Below are 25,539 nucleotides of genomic sequence, written 5' to 3'. Positions count from 1 at the left end.
GTCTCATAGGTCCCTCTGCAGGCTTCAGCAGAGAGGCGTGGAAGGTCGGGGAGATGCAGTATTTCAGTGGGAGTTCCAGGCGGTAAGAGACCGGGTTGATCTGTCTGGTGATCCGGAACGGCCCCACATATCTGAGGCTAAGCTTACGGCAGGGCAAACAGAGACGGAGGTCACGGGTAGATAGCCAGACCCACTGACCGGGTTGCTAGTCGGGGTGCTCCTGGCAACGCCTGTCAGCTTGCCTCTTCTCTGCGCATGGCTCTCTGCAGCTGCTGGTGTGCCACGCTCCATGTCTCCTCAATCCGGCGAAACCAGTTGTTGACAGCCGGCAGCTTGGAGGGCGTGCCGGACAATGGAAACAGCGGAGGTTGGAAGCCCAGGACACACTGGAATGGAGTCAGAATGACGTGGGGAGCTTTGGCAGGGGAATTAGACGACAGGTCTTGGAAAATTGGTCTATTACTCTGAATGAACGTGCAGTTGTTTGAGCGGGGAAGATCAGTGACGAAGTCAAGCGCGATGTGCAACCAGGGCTGTTGTGGTGTGGGTAATGGCATCAGGAGACCCGCGGAGAGTTGACGAGAGGGCTTGGAGCTGCTGCAGATGGCGCAGGCGTGGACAGAGACAGCCACCAGAACTGATTTTGGGCTGGGCGCGTTGTTCTTGGGATGCCGGGGTGGCCGGAGCTGGGAGTGGAGTGTAAGAGCTCCAGGAGGCTTGCGCGTAGGTTCTCCAGCACATAGACTTTCGAGGGCAGACACTCTGCTGGTGGTGGTGTTTGTGCATTGGCCTGGGTGATCTCGGTCATAATGGACCACTGGATGGGTGCGAGGATGTGGGTCTCAGGAATGATGGGCTCGGGGGGCGTGTTCGGGCCGGGTTCCCGGAACATTCAGGACAGGGCATCGGCTTTGGCGTTCTTGCTTCCGGGTCTGTAAGTCACCGAGAATCGGAAGCGGGTGAAGAACATGGCCCACCTGGCCTGGTGCGGGTCCATGCGTTTGGCGTAGTGGAGATATTCCAGGTTACGGTGATCAGTGAGAACCATGAATGGGTGCAGAGCGCCCTTGAGCCAGTGCCGCCATTCCTCAAATGCAGCTTTCATGGCGGGCAGCTCGCGATCCCCCACGCCGTAGTTATGCTCTGTCGGAGACAACTTGCGCAAGAAGTACGTGCACGGGAACATCTTTTTGGCTGCCCCCTGGCATTGAGACAATACAGCTCCAATTCCTGTGTTGGAGGCGTCCACCTCCAATATAACTGGACAGTCTGGGTCTGAATGGTGGAGGATGGGGGCCGAGGTGAAACTTTCTTTCAGACGTCTGAACGCTGTCGTGGCTTCAGGGGACAAGCTAAGCCAATTTGACGCCCTCTTTGTCATGGACATGAGCGGTGCGGCGATCGTGCTGAACCCACGGATGAAGCAGCAGTAGAAATTGGCAAAGTCCAGGAAGCGCTGCAGCTCTTTAATGCTCTGCGGTCGGGGCCACTGCAATACTGCACGCACTTTAGAGTCATCCATCGCCACCCCCTCGGCTGAGATGACATAGCCGAGGAAAGTCCTTGAGGTCCGGGTGAAACTCGCACGTCTCTGCCTTGGCGTACAGACGGTGCTGGATGAGGCACCCGAGTTCGGCTCGCACGTGTTGGATGTGCTTGTCCAGGGTTTTGGAGTAAATCAGGATGTCATCTATGTATACAATTACCCATCGGTCTAACATATCGCGGAACACGTCATTGATAAATGATTGAAACACGGTTGGACTGTTCGAAAGGCCGGTCCCCCTCTCTGATCCGGATGAGATTGTACGCGCAGTGCAGGTCCAGCTTCATGAAGTATCGAGCCCGACAGAGCTGTTCCAAGGCTGACGATACGAGGGGGAGAGGATATCGGAACTTGATGGTTATGTCATTCAGGGCTCGGTAGTCAATACAAGGACGGAGGCCTCCAACCTTTTTCTTCACAAAAAAGAACCCGGATGATGTTGGGAAACGGAGGGTCAGATAAACCCCTTCTTGAGCTCCTCCTCGGTGTACTCCTTCATGGCCACGATCTCTGGCTGTGATAGTGGGAAGATTCTCCATCTAGGAGGTGTTGTGCCGGGAAGGAGCTCTATGGCGCAGTCGCCGGGTCGGTGTGGCGGCAGTTCTGTAGCTCATGTCTTGCTAAAGGCCTCCGCGAGGTCTTGGTATTATGTGGGGAGTTTGGGGATGTTGGAGGCGGCTCACACCGTGATCACGGAGTTGAGATGCGAGGGCCCTGCGGTGAGCTGCTGATGTTCGGTTCAGGTTTCATCCCAGCTTGAGATGCGCATGTCCCTCCAAGAAATGATGCGGTTATAGAGCTGCCAGAAGGAAAACACATGAAGTTACTGGCAAGTCGTGAGCTTGAGCAAATTCTCCTGACATAAAACTCCCCGCGGCACCGGAATCAATGAGAGCAGGCAGACTAATCCACTCCCCTTGTATTCCGATTTGCACTTGAACTTGGGCGCAGCTAGGGGGTCAAGGAGTGATGGAATCAGAACTCACCGAGGTGTTCCGCCTGCTGGGAGGTCTGGTGGGGCAGGCAGCCAGTCTGTGTTCGGCCTCCCCGCAGTACAAGCAGAGCTGGAGACGGAAGCGTCGCGCTCGTTCTTCAGGCGTGAGGCGTGTGTAATCTAGCTGCATCGGGTTCATGGTCCACTGTACGGGGTGCGCGTGTGGCTTCAGGTCGGGGAGCGTACACGGATGCTCGGTGAGTCCGCATTAAGTTGTCGATCTGGATGGAAAGGTCCATAAACTCTGATAGGTTCCTCCCCTCTTCCCAGCAGGCGAGCTCGGCTTGAAGATCCGGATTCAGGCCCTTGCGATACAGCAATCTCAGGGGCCGCTGCGAGCATGCGGAATGGGAGGTGGCTAGCAGGTGCTCCTCCGCGCTCTCCCCTGTGGCGGAGTGGTCGAAGACGGCACGAAATTGGGTGAGGAAGTGGTCGAACGTGGGGAAGGCAGAGCTGTCCTCTCCCCAAACCGCGGTGGCCCATTCCAGCACTCTCCCGATGAGGAGGCTGCACACAAAGGCTGGCGGCGGTCGGGTACAGTGCCGGCTGCTGCACTACGAAGAGCGAGCACTGCATCAGAAACCCCCGGCACTTACCGGGGTCCCTTTTGAACTTCTCTGGAAATGCGAGCCAGGGGCTGGAGACAGCTGGAGCTGTTGCCGGAGTGGTGGGAGGAAGAGCCGTCGGAGGTGCAGGATTCGGCGCCGTGGCGGTCCCGCGTAAGCCCTGTAGCGCCGCGGCGAGCTCTCCGGTGAGCAAGTTGAGTTGCATTAGCTGTTGATGGTGCCCGGTGAGCTGTTGGGCTTGGGCGGAGAGCTGGGTGGCAAGCTGAAGAAAGGCTGCTGGATCACTTGGTGGCGAAGCCTCCTGTAAGGAGGAGTCGTACAGCTGGTGATCCATGTGCAGCGTTTTTATTAACAGATCAGAGACAGACAGGCAGGCTCAAAAACACGGCAAAATGATAGAGGGGCAGGCAAAAACCATAAACGAAAAGGCAGGCAGAAGTTCAGGGCAGGCAGCAAACAATCAGAGGACCAGAATACAAAACCAAGGTTTCTCTGTGTTGCCGGTTGGGAGGCGTTTTTTTCACTGGTTGTTGCGTTAAATCTAACCCAGATACAATAGTGCTATTTTCTCATTGGCTATTGTGTAGCCTTTTTGATTGGCTGATAAGAGTCAGGCTCGAACAAGAACTCCAGGGGAGACGCGCTTGATACCTGCCCGGTTCCATACAGACAGTGGTGCGGGCTGATACATTTTGGGCGTTGCGGTGTATTAAATATATGATATGTAGTAAGTTTTTCTGCTTTAGAAATACAATGTGTGGTGGGAGAGTGTGACAAAAGACCGAAATGAGGGACTGTCACTCTCAATGCATGATATTTGAGAGCCCTGGTTATGTGAGGAAACGACATGGCTGTAGCTGTGTGCTGTGAGCTTAACACCATACATGATTTGTCTGTAGTTGCAGATGATGCAGTCTGCTGCTTATTTAAAAATACAGTACAATTGCACACTTGTTTCTCTTTCACCTACCAGTTGTGGATATTACTGAGTTATCAACATTTGTGATTATACAGAACAGAACTTTCAGAACTTTCTCTTCTGTGTAAATGATCTCAGTTATACAAGTTATTCATGAGTTATACAGTTTTAGAAGAAATAACAAATATACAAACACCTTATCAATCATCATATTCAACTCTTCTCATCATTTATACAATCCATCACTCTTTCCTTTAAAACAGGCAAAGTTCAGTGAAACACGTTTTAAGGTCATGTTCTGACTGATATTGGTGATGTCTGTATACATCCTCTTCCCTGCATACCTGTTGCCGTGGTAACTGTAATGCAGTTTTATAAGGAGAAATGCGAAAACACACTGCTTTTGTTTGATGCATTAAAATGTATAATAGTTGATTAGTTTATCAACATTAGATGATTAATAAGGATTCAGATTCTAGACTCAGTTCTGCTGTGCAAAAGACATGAGAGATGTCTCACTTCTATGTTCAAGGGCATACTGCTAATATTGCATTTCCTGTTTTAACTGTGAGGGTGTGAATGTGATCTATAAAGTGTGTTGATTATGATGAGACACACTGCATCAGTTGGTCAGGGTGTGTTTGGTGCTAATTCTCTCTTTGGATTAATGTGTTGGTTCTCAATAAGAATGCAGATGTGTTTTCTTCTCCTCTTCCTTATACAGCTTCATGTCACTGAAGGTGAGACTGCTGGTATCTCTCTCTCTCTCTCTCTCTCTCTCTCTCTTTCACACACACAAGTAATTTATACTGACATACGTGTCCCTTGGTGACACTTGTTTCCAGATTCAAAATTCAAAGATCACCAAGAAACACTCTCCAAGAAAACCAAGAAATACTCTCCAAGTGTAAACTTGTGTTTGTTCTATGATGCACACCGATTATAACATGCACTGAGCCTGTTTATACTAGAATGCACACACAGTGTAATTCAAGACAAGCTTTTATACATTTTCAAGCCTTTCACTGATATGCCATTCTTATTGACTTTAATATCATCACTCATTTCCATTCCTCGCTCACAAAACCGACAACCTCCAACGTTCCTCTCTCAAAGTTGGTGACTCTGTGTCAGCAACCAGTTGTATTCCTTTTAAGGTATACTTCCTTTCAAAAAGCACAAGCTTGCAATATCATCTTACTAAATAAGTCCTTCCCCCACACGCATTGTGGTTTCCCTTTTTAAGGGTTGCAGATCAGCGACATTGTCAGCGGTATCCTATGAGCATTGAGGGACTTTTTAAGAGAGCCTTCATATAACACTAAACACATCTTTTCTTTTAACAACACAAGCAATCTTACTGCGTACATATTTTGAAAGCAAGGCAAATAAAAAAACAGAGAAAACTTAATCACTTTAATATTCTTGATCTTGATCAATTCTTCATTTCTGTCTTGGTACAGAGTCTGTTAGTTTTTAATCCATTGATTTCTTCAAACTTTCTTCATATTCTTCAATTCATTCACCAGTTGTTTTATTTCTTCTGTTGCCTGTTCTATTCTCTTCTTTATTTTTCTCTTTGTCTTTGTCTCCTAGCTCTATGTTTTCTGGTATTTTTAGCCTAAATCTCACTTTCCTTTTGTATGAGAATATGTGAGCAGGGGTTTGAAGCTGGATAGCATTGGTAAGGTTCCTCCATTGAGCATGAAGTTAACCAATCATTTCCTTCATCATCCATTCTACCTACTCCTACTAAAGGTCCGATTCTTACAACAACAACACAGTCCTGTTTAATACTATGTCAGGAAATGCTGTATGTAAGCTTTTATCTGTTAAACCACAAAGTAATTCACTAATCTTACTTATTATATGAAAATATAAAGTTCTCACTGAATAACTGAAATTATTTTTGCTGCCAAACTGAAGGTAAATAGAAACATAAACAGGAAAAAATGTCCATTATTGGACTTTAATTAAACCTGCTTAACACTTAGTAAATCATTATTAATGTCCTGGGTTCATGTAGAACACTGAGTCTCCTTCATCATGATGGCTGTTCTGGTTGTTCCTTCCTCGTCCCCCTACACCTTCATCTTGCTCTCATTGGCTGTTACTCATTGAGGTTCTTAAAGCGTTGTATATGTGGTTACATCACAAGATTTTGTACCAATCATGACAAAGATACTTGAAACACTGGGGTGTGTGTAAACTCTTCATGGAATGGGTCACTAAACTGCTTACCCATGTGGTGTGTTCACGCTGTAATTAGAAGTGTGCACCAGCAGTTAGCCCTTAGCTGTGAGCTTAACACCATACAACATGATTTGTCTGTAGTTGTGTATGATGAAGTGTGTTCCTCTGTAGGAAGTGTTGAAAATAGTCTATAGATGTGGATATTAGCCTCTTCCACAGAGTGGGGTGGGTCTAAAATTATGAATCATTTTCAAAAGCAAATAAAGATTGAATGAATTTACACATGCATTATATTAGAAAAATGTGAAGAAACTCTGATGACCACAAAGACCATTTCCACCTAAACAAATCACAATTCCAACAAGCTTGGTTGACCTGGAAAGCTGAATTTTTGTGACCAATCTCACAGAACTAGAAGCAAAAAACACAAAACTTTCATACAGCCATAACATTAAATATGCCCTTGCATTGGTGTTTCGAGATTATAATCCATATTCCAATATAAAACTCCACTCGTTTCTTCTAATAACATTTGTTATCTATATCTGTTACTTCCTTTGTCTTTGAGTGACTTACAAAACAAAGAAATTGATTGAACATCAGCCCTCACAATAAATGCCTTATTTTATCATGCCTTATTATTGGATTATGCTTCAAATGACGCAAATCTGGGGCATTTCCTTTGATACTATTAGCTGAAACCTTTGATACTATTGGCTGAAAGGAGAATTAAACAGCTAAATCGGTCAAAGGGATTTCGAGCAAATGATGGGGGGGGGCTTTAAATACAACGATGCAGTTATCTACAGTATTTAAGTGCGTTTTTGCTTTTTTTTTAATATTGAAAATGGCTGGAGAAAGAACATGAGGACAGCGTGGTTAAAGTTTTTAAACTCACAGCTCATCTGAAAGATATGTACACATGTGTTTATTATGGATTAGTTTTGTTTGTTTGGTCCAAAGGTGTTACTGTTTTTATTCTCAAAAGTGCTGGCTTGCTCTCAGAGCTTACTTCAACCAGGATGTGGCATGACACAGATTACAGTATTTAATTGTGGTTAATCCAGCCGCTCTTTCTGAAAGTACGATTAAACTAACCACGCATATATTTCAGTGGTGTGGCTTTTGGCTACATAGTGGTAATAGTGCTGAAAACAGAAAGCAAGCATCTACGAACTTTTACTGACTGTCCTACAATGCACAGCACAACACACCATAACACAGCCTAGCGAGGCATAGCATAACGCATCATAATAGCCTAGCGAGGCATACTGTAACATAGCGTAGCGTAACCTAACATGGCCTAGAAAGGCATAGCATAATGCAACACAACAGACTAGCAAGGCACAGCACAACGTATCACAACAGCCTATTGTCGCTTCCAGCTCAACAAACTCACCATTATATGTGAACATGCGTGCCGTATCAATTTACCGTAAGTTCAAAGCGTCTTCAAAACTTGCCCTTCAGCTCAAGTATACTAATAGTAATCATGACCTCTTATGGTTCTATATCACGAACACAAAAAGAGATAGCTTGCGGTTTTAAACTCTAATAGCCGCCGAGTTTAAATTGCAGCAGCAGCAATGCAGTGGTAACAGCCCCATAACATAACGAGCTGGCATAGCAAGTCATAGAGGCATAGCTTTACCTAGCATGAGGCAATCTAGCCTAGCAAAGCAAGCATGGCATGGCCCATCGTGACGTGCATAGCAAAAGCATAGCATAAGCTTATCTTATAACTTAGCGTAACATACAATAATATAACCTAGCGTAGCATAGCGAAGCATAGCCTAATGTAGCATAGCATAACAGACTGTACAACATGCCGGCCCTAAGGTCGCTTCCAGCTCAACAAACGCACCATTATACACGAACATGCGCGCCGTATTGATTTACCGTAAGTTCAAAGCGTCTTTCAGCTCGAGTATACTAATAGTAATCACGACCTCTTATAGTTCCATATCGCGAGCACAAAAGGAGATAGCTTGCGGTTTAAAATCTAATTAGCCGCCGAGTTTAAATCGCCGCAGCAGCAATGCAGAGGAAACAGCCAAGCAGACAGACTGAAAAATGCATTTAAATAGGGCGCTCTGTTTGAAAGGGACCAATAGCGTGCTTAGAAATCAGATCAGCTGATGGGCGGGGTTAGAAAATTTGACATTAGCTGATAGCCGAGCTTGACTATGTGGCCTACCTGAACTGACGCTGAATGCTATATTTTTAGTGTTAACGGTTAAACGAACCACACGTATATTTCATTGGTTGCCTTTTTGCTACATAGTGGTAATAGCGCTGAAAACAGAAAGCGAGGATCTACGAGCTTCTACTGACTATCCTACATTAACCCGTAATCCAATATAAAATGGAAATTTCAAAATATTAGTTAAATCTCACTCATATCACTTCAGCATCTGAAATGGTTTATCAACTAACAATTAGGATTGTATATTTTATAATAGATTTGAATCCATTTTACTTTTTCTTTATGTACTTTTTTTAATATGTAATGATTATTAAATCGTCAAGCCTTAATTCCCATAAATACTGTGAATTTGTTTTGTCATGAATTTATTACAAAAATATTGTTTTGTATTAATTTATTATTTAATCACTATTACCCCTAAATATGTAAAAGCTGCTCCCCTGAAATATAAGTGCTGCTAGTTTAACCGTGCTTTCAGTAAGAGCAGCAGGTTTAACCCCAGTCTGTATTTACTCTATGGTATTGTTGGGAGACTCCAAAACAAACCATAGGAAGTTATATTCAGATGAAATGAACACCTTTAGTGACATATAAATCAAATAAATTAAGTTTTATAGTTTGGTAACTGAGAACTCAGATACAGAGGTGTGCCAACCTGGCATAGGAGAGTGTTCCTAAACATTCTTCTACAAAAACCTCTCTCTAATATCTCTCTGAGACAATAAATAAATCAAATTTGAAAACAAAGTTAATGGTGGGATGTTATAAAATAGATTTTTGGAGTTTTTAGGCTTTTAAATTTGTAACATTTTGTCAGGCAGAATTTTATTTAATCTTTTGCTGTTTTCCAGCTTCTCTTACTCTGACCTGGTAATATACAGTATATAGATGTGCATCTCAATAAATTAGAATGTCGTGGCAAAGTTCCTTTATTTCAATAATTCCACTCAAATAGTGAAAGTCTTGTATTATATAAATTCAGTACACACAGACTGAAAATATATTATTCTTTTAATTGTGATGATTCGTGGTTCAAGTTTTGCGGCCTGAGTTTTTCAAAAATATTCATTGAAAAATATAAATAAAAACAGTTTCCCAGGTTGCCAGACAAAGACAGAAACTCTCTCAGAGGCTTTGTACATACCCACGGGCACACAGAACTGGCACATGATTGGTTCCCGACGCGAGATCTGAGCTGATTGACTACGCATCATTGCATCCTCTTGCAGCTTCTTCCCTTGTTGTATCTTGCCACTCTCGTTCACGCTGTCAACTGTGTCTCACATATTGTGTTCGAAATTAACACTTTGTTAAGCCCTTACAATGCCTCCTAAGCGCCGTGCCCATGCGAAAGATTCCTCTAGTGAGCCGAAGAGGAAGATGATGACCGTCAGTGAAAAGTTCAAACTTAGTGTTACTCCCCTCGAGTTGAATAAAAGGCTCAGGTCGTTCTTGGTTTTTAACATTTATTTTGGACAAGTCTTCAACATGTCTTGTAGCCTTATGCTTCAATAATGACGAAAATGCCAAAATGTCTTTTCTTAAGACATTTGAGTCGGTGTTCAGCACAGCTCTTGTTTTCAAGAGTTGGCTGATCTTCTTTGAATGGCAAAGGTAACTCACAATGTCCATCTGCTTTCATTTTCACACCTTCTTCCATTATGGAAATGAAGCGCAGATCTTCTTGGGAGAAGTGAGAATCTTCCACCTTTCTTTCGTTGAAGTCAGACTCCAGGACTTTAATCACGTCTTGTGGTGTGACTATTCCTTGACTTGTGTATGACAAATGTAATGGACTTCATTTGGCAACTGGTCTGATGACTGACTAGGTGTCACTTCCTTGACAATGATCCTGTGGCTGCTTCCAATTGCATCACCATAGTCAACACAAGGGTCGTCACCTCCGACTATTGTCCAGCCCAGGTCTGTTCTTTGCGCAAATGGCTCATTGTCTTTTCCTGACACAACCTCTCTGGGTAACAGCGCTTGTGAGCAGTTGTAACCTATGAGCAGTCCAACATCGCATTCCATAAGAGGAGCGATCTCTTCCGCAAGGTGCTCTAGGTGCGGCCATGCTCTTGCTGTCTTAGGAGTGGAGATGTGATTTAGATTGGCAGGAATAAACTCTCTTGTACAAGTTACAGGAAGAGCGATTCGAAGAATTGAAGCCTCTGACTTGTAGACCAGACAGCTTTTCAGAGATACAGAATGACTGTATCTCTGGTTGATAACGTAGAAAGTTAACACTGTACATGTTTCTTTTCAGAGTCCAGAGCATCTGCCTTTTCTTGTAGAATAAATGTGCTGTCACTCTGGTTGTCTAAAAGGGCATACAGCAGAATTTCGTGTTGTGGGTCACTTATCGTGGATAACCAAACTGGAATGATTGTGGATGTGAGGTCACTACGGTCATTTTGGACAACACGGTGTGATATTGTCTCGTTTGGTGCTTCTTTACTTTGTTTGATTTCCTTTGCATCCTTTATGCTTTTGCTTTCTTTATTCTTTATGCTTTCTGTGTCCCGTTCCTCATGTAAACAAGTTGGGTGTTTTCCTTTGCATACATCACAAACACTTCTCTTTCTACATTTCTTTGAATGGTGTCCAAAGTTAAGGCATCCAAAACACAGTCCTTTTGTTTGTACAAACTTGACTCTTTCTGTTATTGGTTTTTCCATTAACCTTCGACATATGTGAATGTCATGGTTTAATTTCTCACAAAAGACACATTTCTTTGCATTTGGTTTCTCTTCTGCACTGCTTGTCAGCACCTTAGCTCCGACACTGCGAATCTTTGGAGGCTTAACCTTCTCTGAGTCACCTCCCTTGAGTGCGTGGAGTGACGTTACTGGGTTGCACACTATCCTGGCTCCTCTTGTGACAAAGATGACAAAGTTACTGAATGTTGGAAAAGAACCATACTGCTCTTCAATCTCAATGACTTTCCTATTCCATCTTGCTGTCAGCCAATCAGGAAGCTTGCTTAGTATTTTCTGATTTTCGCTGCAATCATTTAGGATTTAGGACTCTTGATTTGTAGCATAGCAGCTTCACAGCATCTGAGAAAGTCTGAGAACTCTTGTAACTTACTACTGTCCTTTGCACCGATCCTTGGCCATGATGTTAGCTTATCTCTGAAGACCTTTGCGATTACAAATGAACTTCCATATCTCTCCTCCAGAGTTTCCCATGATGCATAGTACGCTGCATCTGTACCCAGCAAAAAGTAACTCTCAACAGCTTTTCTGGCTTGTCCGCCAACATACGTGCGGAGGTAGTAAAATCTTTTCATTCAGTGGAATGTTTTTCCGGTCTATTAGTGTCTGAAAGGACATTTTCCAATCCTTATACTTGAGAGGGTCGCCATTGAAAACGGCAGGCTCTGGCACTGGTAGATGACTTATATTAATGGACTCTGATAAAGCTCTAGCAAGTGCCGTAATGCTATCTTCTTGTGTAGCATTGGTTGTAAGTTGTGGAGTAGAAAACTGTTGCAGATTTGCAGTGGGTTGTGAGGGTGCGAACTCATGTTCAGGCAGACTTATTGGCTTAGAAACAGGTTTCCTTTGATTAGCATTATCATGTAGGAGATCTGAGATTTTTTCGTCTGAGTTTTGCTCATACACTTTCAGTCGTGCTTTGGCAGCATTGATCTTCCTTACAGTTTCTAGACGTTCTAGCTCTCTTCACTTCTGTTCTAATGCCTTTAGTCTTTCAGCATTTTCTGCTTCTTGTTTTGCTAATCTTTGTCGGTTTTCTACTTCAAGATTTTCAAGCTCGTTTCTTTCACGATCCATTTCCTCCATAACTTTCAGAGTTGCTTCAGTTGCAGCTAGCTCAGCGGCTGCTTCTTGTTTCCTTACAGACAACCTGATTGAACTTAAATATGTGCTCCGTGAACCTTCGGATCTATGAGAGGATGCTGTATTTCTAGAGCCCTTAGATTTTCTAGACGCTGCTGAGATGAACACTGAACCAGCTTCACTACAGCGAGTTGATCTCTTTGCTAAATCTTTTACATTTCCACCTTCTACCAGACATTCTTGAACTTGTTGTATGAGCTTTTGAGAAACAGCGTCACATGTATCCATTCTGCGACGAGTGTCTCCGTCAGGAGTTTCATGACTGCGCAGCTTGTCATAGGCTTGTTTGACCTCTGCTGAAGTATATTGGATCCGAACAAGGTGATCATATAACCTTGTACTGACAGGTGCTTCAAGTACTCCTTTAACTTGTTTAGCAGTGACTTTCCATTCATCATAGCTTGCCTTAAAGCAAATTTTAAGCTTATCTGCCTTTTCTTCATGCAGTGCTTGGCCCTTTTCAGTGAGTTTCCGAACTCTTTGGCTTTTCTTCAAGCTCTCTTCTTTAGCAGCTTGACTTGTGCTTGACTCTTGTGGGCTTGTGTCCGGAGTTCTCTCATCGAGACTTACTTGTTGCTGTATCTGCACAGCTTCAGTATCACAGTCTTCTTGAACGGCCATGTCACTACTCTAGTGTGCTTTAAACTTTTTTACTTGTGACTTTAACTTAACTAAGTGCTGTTAAATGTGCTTATAAACTTGAAGTACTTCTCTTTAAAGATAAACTTAAATGTGTGTCAAACACCATAAATCAAAATTAGAAATTAGGCTTTTTCACTTGTTATAAAATAAGACAAATGACCTTCAATATCAAAAAAATTAAACAATAAAGACTTCACCTTTAAATAGCTTGCTGTACCCTTAAATTAGCAAAGTACTAGTAGTTGACTTGAAATAAGCTTAGCAACAATCACTTTATATTAAACAAGCAATAAATTAAGCTTGGATTTTAGCACAGCACAGTAATCCTTTAAATTCTTAATAACAGATTCCCTTTAAAGTTAGCAAGGTTAATCTTCACATTTAACTTGTTTTAAATGCGTTACTTCTTAGCTTTACCATAAGGCTGGTTTGGTACTTGTGTGCATGCAGACCGTCTTTTCCTTTGATGCTTGAGAGCGACGTCACCACCTTAACAAGCTTAACGAGCGCTCGTTTACGGCTCCGCTGCGACTGGCACGGCTTTTCTCTCCTCCAGCACGAACAGGCTGAGTTCTGACTGTTACTCCCCTCGAGTTGAATAAAAGGCTCAGGTCGTTCTTGGTTTTTAACAGACATTTATTTTGGACAAGTCTTCAACATGTCTTGTAGCCTTATGCTTCAATAATGACGAAGATGACAAAATGCCGTCAGAACTATGGAAGGCCATACAGTACATAACTTAAATAAAGTGCACATTTAACAAGTAAGAAAATGGCTGCTTCTAAATAAACAGTTACATACAAAAAATGCAATTAACAAACACGTACCTCATTGGCCTCTCTAACTCAAGAGGAATACACTTGAGGGTTAACAGCTTCTTCTTCTTCTTTAAACAAAGAGCATCAAAATTAACTTCATAATACTTCTAAATGTAAAAGTACTTGCAACTCGTACAGACATTAGCGCATACCTCGTGCTTCTCTTCTACCTCGTACAAAATTCTTCTACCCTGAAACAAAATTATTCCCCTTTGTTCCCTTTCACCCTTCTATGGTTTTTAACTAATAACAAATAAATCAACAATCAACAAAAAAAATACATTGCTGTTCCATTCTAACAATTTGAACATTTCAACCATTTATTTCCCTAAAACTGTAAAGTGCATATATTACAAACTGAATATATATATATATATATATATATAGATATATATATATATATATAGATATATATATATATATAGATATATATATATAAATGAGAGATGCCTTTAGTGGCAGCTACACTTAAGGGGAGATCAGATCGTTGTGCAAGGATATAGCAAGATCGTGACCTGGGGATGAATCACCTGGGATGAACAGCAGTTTTGCTAGGATTGAGCTTTAACTGATGAGCAGTCATCCATGATGAAATTTCTGCCAGACATGCTGAGATCCGGTCAGAAGCTGTGGCATCTGAGGGTGGGAAAGAGAAGATAAGTTGTGTATCATCAGCATAGCAGTGGTAAGAGAACCCATGTGATGAAATAACTTCACCAAGAGAGTGAGTATACAAGGAGAAAAGAAGAGGACCAAGTACTGAGCCCTGTGGGATGCCAGTGGAGAGTCTGCGTGGAGCAGATGTCACTCCCCTCCATGTTACTTGATATGAGCGTCCTTCCAGGTAGGAGGCAAACCATTCCCAAGCTGATCCGCAAATCCCAAGACTCTTGAGGGAGGATAAGAGAGTCTTGTGGTTGACCGTATCAAACGCTGCTGAAAGGTCACGGATGATAGTTTGGCTGATATAGCAGTATGTAGCTTCTCAGAGACATCCAAAAGGGCTGTCTCTGTAGAGTGAGCTGCTTTAAAGCCAGACTGTTTGGGATCTTGGAGGTTGTTCTGTGAGAGATAGACAGACTATATACAATTATATTATATACAATGATTTATACAATGCATTCAAGAATTTTTGAAAGAAATGAGAGAAGTGATACAGGTCTGTAGTTAATGATGTCTGATGGATCCAGAGCAGGTTTCTTTAGGATGGGAATAACCCTTGCTCTCTTGAAAGTAGTTGGTACCTGACCAGATGCTATGGATCTATTGACGATAGTGGAAATGAAGGGCAAGAGGTCTTGTGAGATGGTCTGGAGCATAGTGGTAGGGAGTGGATCCAATGGGCAGGTGGTAGGATTGCAGGACTGGATGAGTTGTAAAATCTCTTCTGCTGCCAGAGTTGAAAAATGTGACAACGAAGGTGTAGGGGAATCCATACTCTGAGATGTAAGTGCAGTCGGGGCTGAAGTGAAGGTCCAGCAGATTTCCTCAATCTTCTCCTGGTAGAAAGAAGCAAAGTCTTCTGCAGTCAGGGAGGATGAAGAAGGGGGAGCCGGGTGGTTGAGCAGAGAAGAGATGATGTTGTGGAATTTCCGAGGGTCATGTGAGGAAGCTTCAAGCTTTTCCTTGTAGAAGGAAGTCTTGGCAGAAGTCACATCTGAGGAGAACTTGACAAGAAGTGTTCTGTAAAAATCAAGATCTGCATCAAGTTGTGATTTCTTCCACTTTCTCTCTGATGATCTTAGCTCTCTTCGATTGTTGCGCAGCACATCTGAAAGCCAAGGAGCAGAACAAGAAGTTTTCTTGCGTTTAGTGAACATAGGGCAGAGGAAGTCCATAGTTGAGGAAAGAAATGAGAGGAAAGTATCTGTGGCTGAGTCTAAGGGTAGTGAGGAAAAAGACTTAGCATCAGGAAGGGAAGAAAGAGTGCCAGAAGCTACAGATGAAGGTGAGACAGAGTGAAGGTTGCGGCGAGTAAGAGCGAGGGGGTGAGAGGTAGTTTTAGGTAAGATAGGTAGAGTGATGGTGAAGGATACCAGGTGATGATCAGAGACGTGGAGTGGGGTAGCAGTCACATCTGTAGCTGGAGAAGGACGGGTGAAAACCAGGTCCAGGACATTGCCTCCTTTGTGTGTGGGGATGTAGCTGTTGAGTGTGAGGGAGAAAGAGTCGAGAAGAGACAGGAGGGAAGAAGAATGTAGCTTGTCAGAGGGGAGGTTGAAGTCACCAAGCACTGTCAGGGGGGAGCTATCGGAAGGGAAAGCACTAAGCAGTGAGTCCATTTCTTCCAGGAAGTCTCCTAGGGGACTTCCTGATACACAATAAGACCAATAAATAAACATTTTTAGTGAATTGTTGGCCTTCTGGAAAGTTTGTTAATTTACAGTATATGTACTCAATACTTGTTTGGAGCTCCTTTTGCTTTAATTATTGCCTGAATTCGGCATGGCATGGAGGTGATCAGTCTGTGGCACTGCTGAGGGGTTAACTAGAAATATAAACAGAAGAAAATGTTCGTTATTGGACTTTAATCAAACCTGCTTAACACTTATTAAGTAAGAACTTTCTGCCAGGTCTTTATTAATCCCCGTCTATGTCCTGGGTTCATGTAGAACACTGAGTCTCCTTCATCATGATGGCTGTTCTGGTTGTTCCTTCCTCGTCCCTATACACCTTCCTCTCACTCTCTGATTGGCTGTTACTCATCGAGATTCTTATAGCGTTGTACATGTGGTTACATCACAAGATTTTGTACCAATCGTGTCAAAGATACCTGAAACAATGGCGTTTGTGTAAAGACTGCACAGAATGGGTCACTAAACTGCTTACCCATGTGGTGTGTTCACACTGTTCATTTTTGCACCAGCAGTTAGCCCCTTCTGTGGTGTGTTACTAGAATAGAAGTGAGTTTTGTTGTTCAGAGTGAATTAACACTTGACCATGTGCGTGACAAATGATGAGAGACCTTTACATTCAAACTGACAATCTCTTCATTTGGAAAAAAATGAGAAAAGCTTCTAAACATTTTTGCCTGACTCTTTAGAAACATTATGTGAGGAAACTACATGGCTGTAGCTGTGTGCTGTGACCTTAACAGCATACTGCAACATGATTTGTCTGTAGTTACAGATGATGCAGTCTGCTCCCTATTTAAAAATACAGTACAATTGCACACTTCTTTCTCTTTCCTCGACCAGTTGTGGATATTCAGATTGTATATTTATTCAGACTGTATATTTATAATCACACCCTCCAGTGTCACCCATATGAGGATGAGGTTCCCCTTTAGTTTAGTTCCTCTCATGGTTTCTAACTTCCATTCTAGGGAGTTTTTCCTTACCACTGCTGCCTGAGACATCTCAGACTTGCTCATTGAGGAAAAATACAAACACATTTAAATACATCTAAAATGAATCTTGAATTTTGTATTCTATTAACCTTAATATTATTCTTTACAGTAACCTTATGTTCTATGTTTATGTTGTGTAAAGCTGCATACAAATGTTCTGTATCCAAATAAACTTCAATTGAATTACTGAGTTATCAACATTTGTAGTATTTGACACAAGTCGTGTTGTTGACATTAGTGAGTTGTGGAGTTACAGGATGTCTGTACTGTAGTTATGTAGAGTTGCTGCAGATGGTGAACTGCTCATTATATCTTATGACATTTATCTGATGCTGTAACAAGTATTCTTACTGTATGTATGTTGATTAGTTCATGCTCCAGATTGCACAATTAATCATCACAAAGTGGACGAAACTCTTTAATTATAAATTATTAAACATCTCTCTCCGTGCAGGCATAACAAGAACAGCTTCATTATCCACACCAGAGATCCCAACTACTTCACCTTATTCCAGACCAGGTACCATACACCACTGATACACACTTGAATGAAAAGTCTTAGTTTTAGTGTTAACGATTACACTAACCGCACGTATATTTCAGGGTTTGGCTTTTGGCTGCTTAGTTGTAATAGTGCTGAAATCAGAAAGCAAGCATCTATGAGCTTTTACTGACTGTCCTACAATAACACTTAATCCATCATAAAAATGGAAATTTCGAAATGTTAGTTGATAAAACTCACTCAGATCACTCTGTAATGATCTTCTCTATGCTTACCATAGGGATTTTACTGTGGATTTTCTTAATAATTCCTCTTCAAAATCACCATATTGGGCAGTATAATTGCACCCAGAGGCACTATTTTAAAATTTCAAGCTGGTAGTTGGTAAAACCATCTCATGTCACTTTAGAATAACATACTCTATGAGCAAAATAAATATTATTCAATTTTACTGTGTCATTTTTTAATAATTTTTATTTAATGTCACCATATGTCAATAAAATTGCACCAGGAATCAACTATTTAATTGATTACAAAATGTATATTTCAAATTGTTAGTTAGTGCAACCAGCTTATACCACTTCAGTATATAGGTGAGTGATATTGCCAGATATGGTGATTTTGAAGCAGATAGAGTAGATCCTTTAATTCATGCTCCACATTGTTAGTACATTAGGACATCAGCTTACAGCAAGAACCCCACACTAACTTTATCTGCTTTACTTCTTGTAGATGTCAACACCACAGTGATCTATAAGGAAGTACCTGTACACCCTAGTACAATTTCCGACCCAGGTAATGATCAACACAATACATTAACATCTGTTCATTTAAGTTGCACTTACTCTCTTCTCCTGTCCTGTTCATTTACTGTAGTTTAAGTCTATGGTTCTTTTAATTGTGATGGATTTTGTCTCCCATTTAACGAAAATCAACTAAACTCAAAACATTATAATACATAATAAGACGAATAAAAATCATTTTAAGTGAATTGTTGGCCTTCTGGAAAGTTTGTTAATTTAGTGTATATGTACTCAATACTTGTTTGGGGCTCCTTTTTCTTTAATTACTGTCTCAATTCTGTGTGGCATGGAGGTGATCAGTCTGTGGCACTGCTGAGGTGTTAAATAGAAACATAAACAGGAGAAAATGATCATTATTGGACTTTAACCAAACCTGCTTAACACTTATTAAGTAAGAACTTTCTGCCAGGTCTTTATTAATCCCTGTCTATGTCCTGGGTTCATGTAGAACACTCCTTCATTATGATGGCTGTTCTGGTTGTTCCTTCCTCGTCCCTATACACCTTCCTCACGCTCTCTCATTGGCTGTTACTCATCGAGATTCTTATAGCGTCTTACATGTGGTTACATCACCAGATTTTGTACCAATCGTGTCATAGATACCTGAAACAATGGTGTGTGTGTGTAAACTGTTCACAGTTTCATTGTTAACACCATACTGCAACATGATTTGTCTGTAGTTGTGGATGATGCAGTCTGCTGCCTATTTAAAAATACACTACAAATGCACACTTCTCTCACCTACTAGTTGTGGATATTCAGACTATATATTTATTCAGACTGTATATTTATTCAGACTGTATATTTATAATCACACCGTCCAGTGTCACCCATATGATGATGAGGTTCCCCTTGAGTTTAGTTCTTCTCAAGGTTTCTTCCTTCCATTCTAGGAAGTTTTTCTTTGCCACTGCTGCCAGAGTCACCTCAGACTTGCTCAATGGGGAAAAATACAAACACATTTAAATATATCTAATATTAATCTACAGTAAGAACTCCACACTAACTTTATCTGCTTCACTTCCTGTAGGTGTCACCACCCCAGTGCACTATACTGAAACAATTGTACACCTTGAAACAACTTCCTACACAGGTAATGATCAACATTAACATCTGTTCATTTAAGTTGCGCTTACTCTCTTCTCCTGTTCTGCCAACATTTACAGGAAAAGAAAAGTCTCTTGAAACTATTCTGTATAAATGATCTCTTTATAGATTCTATAAAAAGATCCAGATTGTTAGTAATTAATGCTGTGAAGTTTAATATAACTAAAGTTATTTATTACAAACTGTCAACTGGCTTCTACTAATCAATTTTTGCTTTTAGGGCAAGCATGACAAGCTTCTAAACATTTTTGCCTGACAATGTATAAACGTTAGAAAGAGTTTATCCTTGCCACTGAATTTCAGGTTGCACAATGAATCATCACAAAGTGGACAAAACTCTTTAATTATAACTTATTAAACCTTTCTCTCCTTACAGAGGCACCACTAAGATCTTCACCATCCACACCAGAGATCACAAGAAATTCACCACAACCCAGAGAAGGTACCAAACACCACTGATACACACTGCAACGAAAAGTCTTAGTTTTAGTGTTAGTACGTTAGTACATCAGCTCACACCAAGACCCCACACTAACTTTATCTGCTTCACTTCCTGTAGCTTTAACCACCCCCGTGCACTATACTGAAACAATTGTACACCTTGAAACAACTTCCTACACAGGTAATGATCAACACGTTACATTCTGTTCATTTAAGTTGCACTTACTCTCTTCTCCTGTTCTGGCAACATTTACAGAAAAAGAAATGTCTCTTGAAACTATTCTGTATAAATGATCTCTATATAGCATCTTTTCTTCTGGCACAATTATATTGCATAGGAATCATTAAACAATTCCACAGTAAAATTGGCTGATCTTTAGTTAGAGTAGCTTATGCTGAAGTAATCTAAATGAGTTTTACCAACTAACATGTTCATTTTATGATGGATTGAGATGTGCCCACTGGAGCAATTATATTTCCACATATGGTTATTTAAATAGGAATTATTAAGAAATTCCATAGTTCTTTGAGCTATGAGCTTCTCCACCCTTCATACTCTAGGACCTTGGTTTCCAAAAGAAATTCAAGACTTGCTCTGAAAAGAGGACTTTCGGCCACTGGGCAACAGTCCAGTTCTTCTTCTCCTTAGCCCAGCTAAGATGCCTCTGATGTCATCTGATGTTCAGGAGAGTCTTAACAAGAGGATTACAAAAACTGTAGTCAAATTCCTTGACACGTCTGTGTGTAGTGGCTCTTGATGCCTTGACCCCAGCCTCAGTCCATTCCTTGTGAAATTCACACAAATTCCTGAATGGATTTTGCTTGACAAGCCTCTCAAGCCTGTGGTTCTCTTGGTTGGTTGTGCATCTTTTTCTTCCACACTATTCCTTAAACTTAACTTTCTGTTAACATGTGTAGGTACAGCACTCTGTGAACAGCCAGCTTGTTTGGTAATGAATGTTTGTGTCTTACTCTCCTTGTGAAGGGTGTCAGTGATTGTCTTCTGGACAACTGTCAGGTCAGCCTAGTGAACCAAACTGAGAGACCATTTTGATAGCTCAGGAAACCTTTGCAGGTGTTTTGAGTTGATTAGCTGATTGACACTTTTGACACTAACTTTCACTTCTGAAAGTTACCTTTGTTTTGGTACCAGAATTTTTCAAATACACCCTGTAGCTTTTGAGATATGCTCATTTTAATTTGGGAATGTTGTTTTGAAGCAAGAGGCTCAAAAATCGGCCGAAGATGGAAGAGTTAGACAGCTAATAAAATTAGTAATTATTTGACAAGAAAGTTGTGGACATTACAGGAGATTACAGGATGTCTGCATCTGTTAAATGTTTATGTTTTCATATTGAGTTACATCCTTACTATGGACTTCAGTGAGTTGTGAGTTACAGGATGTCTGTAGTTCTGTGGAGTTGTTACAGATGCTGAACTGCTCATTAACACATTATTACCTGGTGTGTTCATACAGGCTGCAGTCTGAAAGGAAATGGAAAGACAGAATTTATCACTACATACACAGGAGACTCAGTACTGCTGCCCTGCTCCTGCACTGAGCTCCACAGCAAACCTGAGAACTTCACATGGAAGAAATACACAAATAACTGGGCACAGATATCTCCTGAGAGTGATGAGTACAAAGAGAGATTTCAGCTGGTTAATGATCACTCTTCAGGAAATTTCTCTCTGCTCATATCACACCTGATTGAACAGGATGGAGGAGGTTACTGGTGTGGTGTTAAAGGGGGTGAATTCAAATATGTCAGTCTCACTGTTAAAGGTAAATGAGATGTTTTTATTTATAATGACAGATTAATCTGATGTTGTAACATCAATACAATAGATTAATCTCTTCATTTGTATAAATTTGAGAAATGTTTTTTTCTGCTGTTATTGTCTGTGTAAAAAGCCTCTAAACATTTTTGCCTGAGTCTGTAGAAATGTCATGTGATGAAACTACATGTCTGTAGCTTGCCACAATACTGTGACATGATTTGTTCATATTTGTGTATGATGAAGTGTGTTGTTTCATAGGAAATGTTTAAAAAATACATTTTAATCACAAAACTCCTTCTCTTTGACTGACCACTTGTGGATATTAAAGACATTAAACTTAGTGATTTTTAGACACAAGTAAGTTGTGGACATTAGTGAGTTGTGGAGTTACAGGATGTCTGTAGTTCTGTAGAGTTGTTACAGATGGTGAACTGCTCATTAACACATCATTAACTGGTGTGTTCATACAGGCTGCAGGCTGAAAGGAAATAGATGGATTGATATCACTGCATACACAGGAGACTCAGTACTGCTGCCCTGCTCCTGCACTGAGCTCCACAGAAAGCCTGAGACATTCACATGGGAGAGAAGTACAGATGGAAATAACTGGACACAGATATCTCCTGAGAGTGATGAGTACAAAGAGAGATTTCAGCTGATTAATGATCATTCTTCAGGAAATCTCTCTCTGCTCATATCAAACCTGACTGAACAGGATGGAGGACTTTACATGTGTGATGTTAAATGGGATGAAAACAGATTTATCAGACTCACTGTTAAAGGTAACTGAGTCATTTTTATTCACAATGTTATTTCAGTGATACTCTCATGACAGATTAATCTGCTTTTGTAACATCAATACAATAAAGTAACCTCTTCATTTGTATAAATTTGAGAAATGTTTCTTTCTGCTGTTATTGTCTGTGTTAAAAGCATCTAAACATTTTTGCCTGAGTCTGTACAAGTGTCGTGTGCCGAAACTACATGTCTGCAGCACAATGGTATTTCAGTGATAATCTCATGACAGATTAATCTGAGGTTGTAACATCAATACAATATGTTTGTAATGGCCACCAACACGCCTCTTTATAGGCTCTCGGTCACGTAGTTGCAATTAGCGTAACGCGCGACACCTGTTCACTCCTATAATTAAGACGCAGAGTTTCGGCATGTGGACAGAGTCTGTGTCAGAGTAGAGTGGTAACATGTAACAGAGCACGTAGCGTAGTTAGAAAAAGAGTTTCAATTGAGTTTCAGCGCGGTAAAATGAGAGTTAGTGTGAGGAGTTGACACTTCTGTGTACCTGTCTGTTGTAGAGCTTCAGTTGCACAATTTGGGGCGCTTAGTCCCTGCAGATCGAATCCCGCTTTGGGCATTCCGCTTCATCAAAGCATTTCATTATGCTTCATCATAATTTTCTGGTCATAAATGTAAACATACAGTGGTGTGAAAGTGTTGGTCCCCCTCCTGATTTTTATTTTTTTGCATGTTTGTCACACTTTAATGTTTCAGAAGTAAACACAACATGCACGTGATTTGAATTGGAATTATTAAAGGTGCCCTTCCACACAAAACCGTTTTTACTTGTATTTTTTGATATGTGTTAGGTCCATATGTGTTTGTGTTGTGTCGGGAATGTGAAAATGAACTGCTACCTCCCCTGTCAGCTCTGGCCACTGAATAAAAATAAGCGGAGAAATCAGGTCAATAAGAAAAGCTGCTCAGTGTGACGTGAAATTGATCGAGCTCATTACTATTCATGAGCTCTCCCACTTGAGACTACGCCCACAGAATTCATGTAGCTCAGTGAGTTTTCTATACAGCAACAATGACTGAACGTCAAAATACCTGAAGAAGCCATTCTGCCACAATTCCAGGTGATTGTAAACAAAGTTCCTCTAGCCTAAGCTACTTATTGCTCTGGGTGAATGAATAGTCATGCTCTCATATCCTAGCGGTTAGCCAATCGGAGCCAAGCAGCATAGCTTGTTGAATGGTAATGAGAACTGGCACAAATCGAACTGAGTCTTCCTGCAGGATTTATATACCACACTAGAATGGCTTGAAACAAGGTAACCAAGGCATTTTTTCCACAAAAAATGTTAGAGTCCATGGTAAACTTCAGATATTACCACAAAAGTAATGAAATACGTGTGGCAGGGCACCTTTAAGAAATTCCACAGTACTTGGGCTATGAGCTTCTCCACCCTTCATACTCTAGGACCTTGCTTTCCAAATGAAATTCAAAACTTGCTCTCATCTGAAAAGAGGACTTTCGGCCACTGGGCAACAGTCCAATTCTTCTTCTCCTTAGCCCAGCTAAGATGCCTCTGATGTCATCTGATGTTCAGGAGAGGCTTAACAAAAGGATTACAAAAACTGTAGTCAAATTCCTTGACATGTCTGTGTGTAGTGGCTCTTGATGCCTTGACCCTAGTCTCATTCCATTCCTTGTGAAATTCACACAAATTCCTGAATGGATTTTGCTTGACAAGCCTCTCAAGCCTGTGGTTCTCTTGGTTGGTTGGTTTCTTCCACACTTTTTCCTTAAACTTAACTTTCTGTTAACATGTGTAGGTACAGCACTCTGTGAACAGCCAGCTTGTTTGGTAAAGAATGTTTGTGTCTTACCCTCCTTGTGAAGGGTGGCAATGATTGTCTTCTGGACACCTGTCAGGTCAGCCTAGTGAACCAAACTGAGAGACCATTTTGATAGCTCAGGAAGCCTTTGCAGGTGTTTTGAGTTGATTAGCTGATTGACACTTTTGACACTGACTTTCACTTCTGAACGTTACCTTTATATTGGTCCCAGAATTTTTCAAATACACCGTATATAGCATTTGAGTTATGCTCATTTTAAATTGGGAATGTTGTTTTGAAGCAAAAGGCTCAAAAATCAGCCAATTAGTTAGACAGCTAATAAAATTAGTAATTATTTGACAAGAAAGTTGTGGACATTAGAGATTACAGGATGTCTGTATCTGTTATCTGTTTATGTTTTCATATTCAGTTACATGCTTACTGTGGACTTCAGTGAGTTGTGAGTTACAGGATGTATGTAGTTCTGTGGAGTTGTTACAGATGGTGAATTGCTCATTAACACATTATTAACTGGAGAAACTTGAGAAATGTCCTGGTGTGTTCATACAGGTTGCAGTCTGAAAGGAAATGGAGAGACAGAATTTATCACTGCATACACAGGAGACTCAGTACTGCTGCCCTGCTCCTGCACTGAGCTCCACAGAAAACCTGAGACATTCAAATGGAGGAAAAGCACAAACAACTGGGCACAGATATCTACTGAGAGTGATGAGTACAAAGAGAGATTTCAGCTGGTTAATGATCACTCTTCAGGAAATCTCTCTCTGCTCATATCACACCTGACTGAACAAGATGGAGGATTTTACAGGTGTGATGTTAAAGGGAGTGAATTCAGATACGTCAGTCTCACTGTTAAAGGTAAATGACATGTTATTTCAGTGATAATCTCATGACAGATTAATCTGATGTTGTAGCATCAATATAATAGATTGATCTCTTCATTTGTATAAATTTGAGAAATGTTATTTTTCTGCTGTTATTGTCTGTGTAAAAAGCCTCTAAACATTTTTGCCTGAGTCTGTAGAAATGTCATGTGATGAAACTACATGTCTGTAGCTTGCCACAATACTGTGACATGATTTGTCTGTAGTTGTGTATGATGAAGTGTGTTGTTTTTAAAGGAAATGTTAAAAAAAAACATTTTAATTGCAAAACTCTTTCTCTTTGACTGACCACTTGTAGATATTAGAGAGTTAATAAAATTATT

At 41.2% G+C, this 25,539-nt stretch overlaps 1 protein-coding gene across 1 annotated transcript in view; it reads left to right on the top strand.

Moving 5' to 3' along the window:
• Nucleotides 1-4,698: 4,698 nt before the first annotated feature.
• Nucleotides 4,699-25,539, top strand: part of LOC113660576 (obscurin-like) — a 75,026-nt gene continuing 54,185 nt past the window's right edge. Inside the window, exons 1-9 of the mRNA XM_047818191.1 lie at nucleotides 4,699-4,765; nucleotides 17,551-17,616; nucleotides 18,331-18,393; nucleotides 19,432-19,494; nucleotides 19,885-19,950; nucleotides 20,068-20,130; nucleotides 21,427-21,735; nucleotides 22,202-22,379; nucleotides 25,057-25,190. Coding sequence (XP_047674147.1) covers nucleotides 4,714-4,765; nucleotides 17,551-17,616; nucleotides 18,331-18,393; nucleotides 19,432-19,494; nucleotides 19,885-19,950; nucleotides 20,068-20,130; nucleotides 21,427-21,735; nucleotides 22,202-22,379; nucleotides 25,057-25,190 — 994 coding nt within the window. The 5' untranslated portion in view covers nucleotides 4,699-4,713. The remainder of the gene's footprint in view (nucleotides 4,766-17,550; nucleotides 17,617-18,330; nucleotides 18,394-19,431; nucleotides 19,495-19,884; nucleotides 19,951-20,067; nucleotides 20,131-21,426; nucleotides 21,736-22,201; nucleotides 22,380-25,056; nucleotides 25,191-25,539) is intronic.

The sequence above is a fragment of the Tachysurus fulvidraco genome, chromosome 9 (genome assembly GCF_022655615.1).
Source record: "Tachysurus fulvidraco isolate hzauxx_2018 chromosome 9, HZAU_PFXX_2.0, whole genome shotgun sequence".
Taxonomy (NCBI): Eukaryota; Metazoa; Chordata; class Actinopteri; order Siluriformes; family Bagridae; genus Tachysurus; species Tachysurus fulvidraco.
Note: the sequence above shows the minus strand (reverse complement) of the source record. Positions and strands in the feature narration are given on the sequence as shown.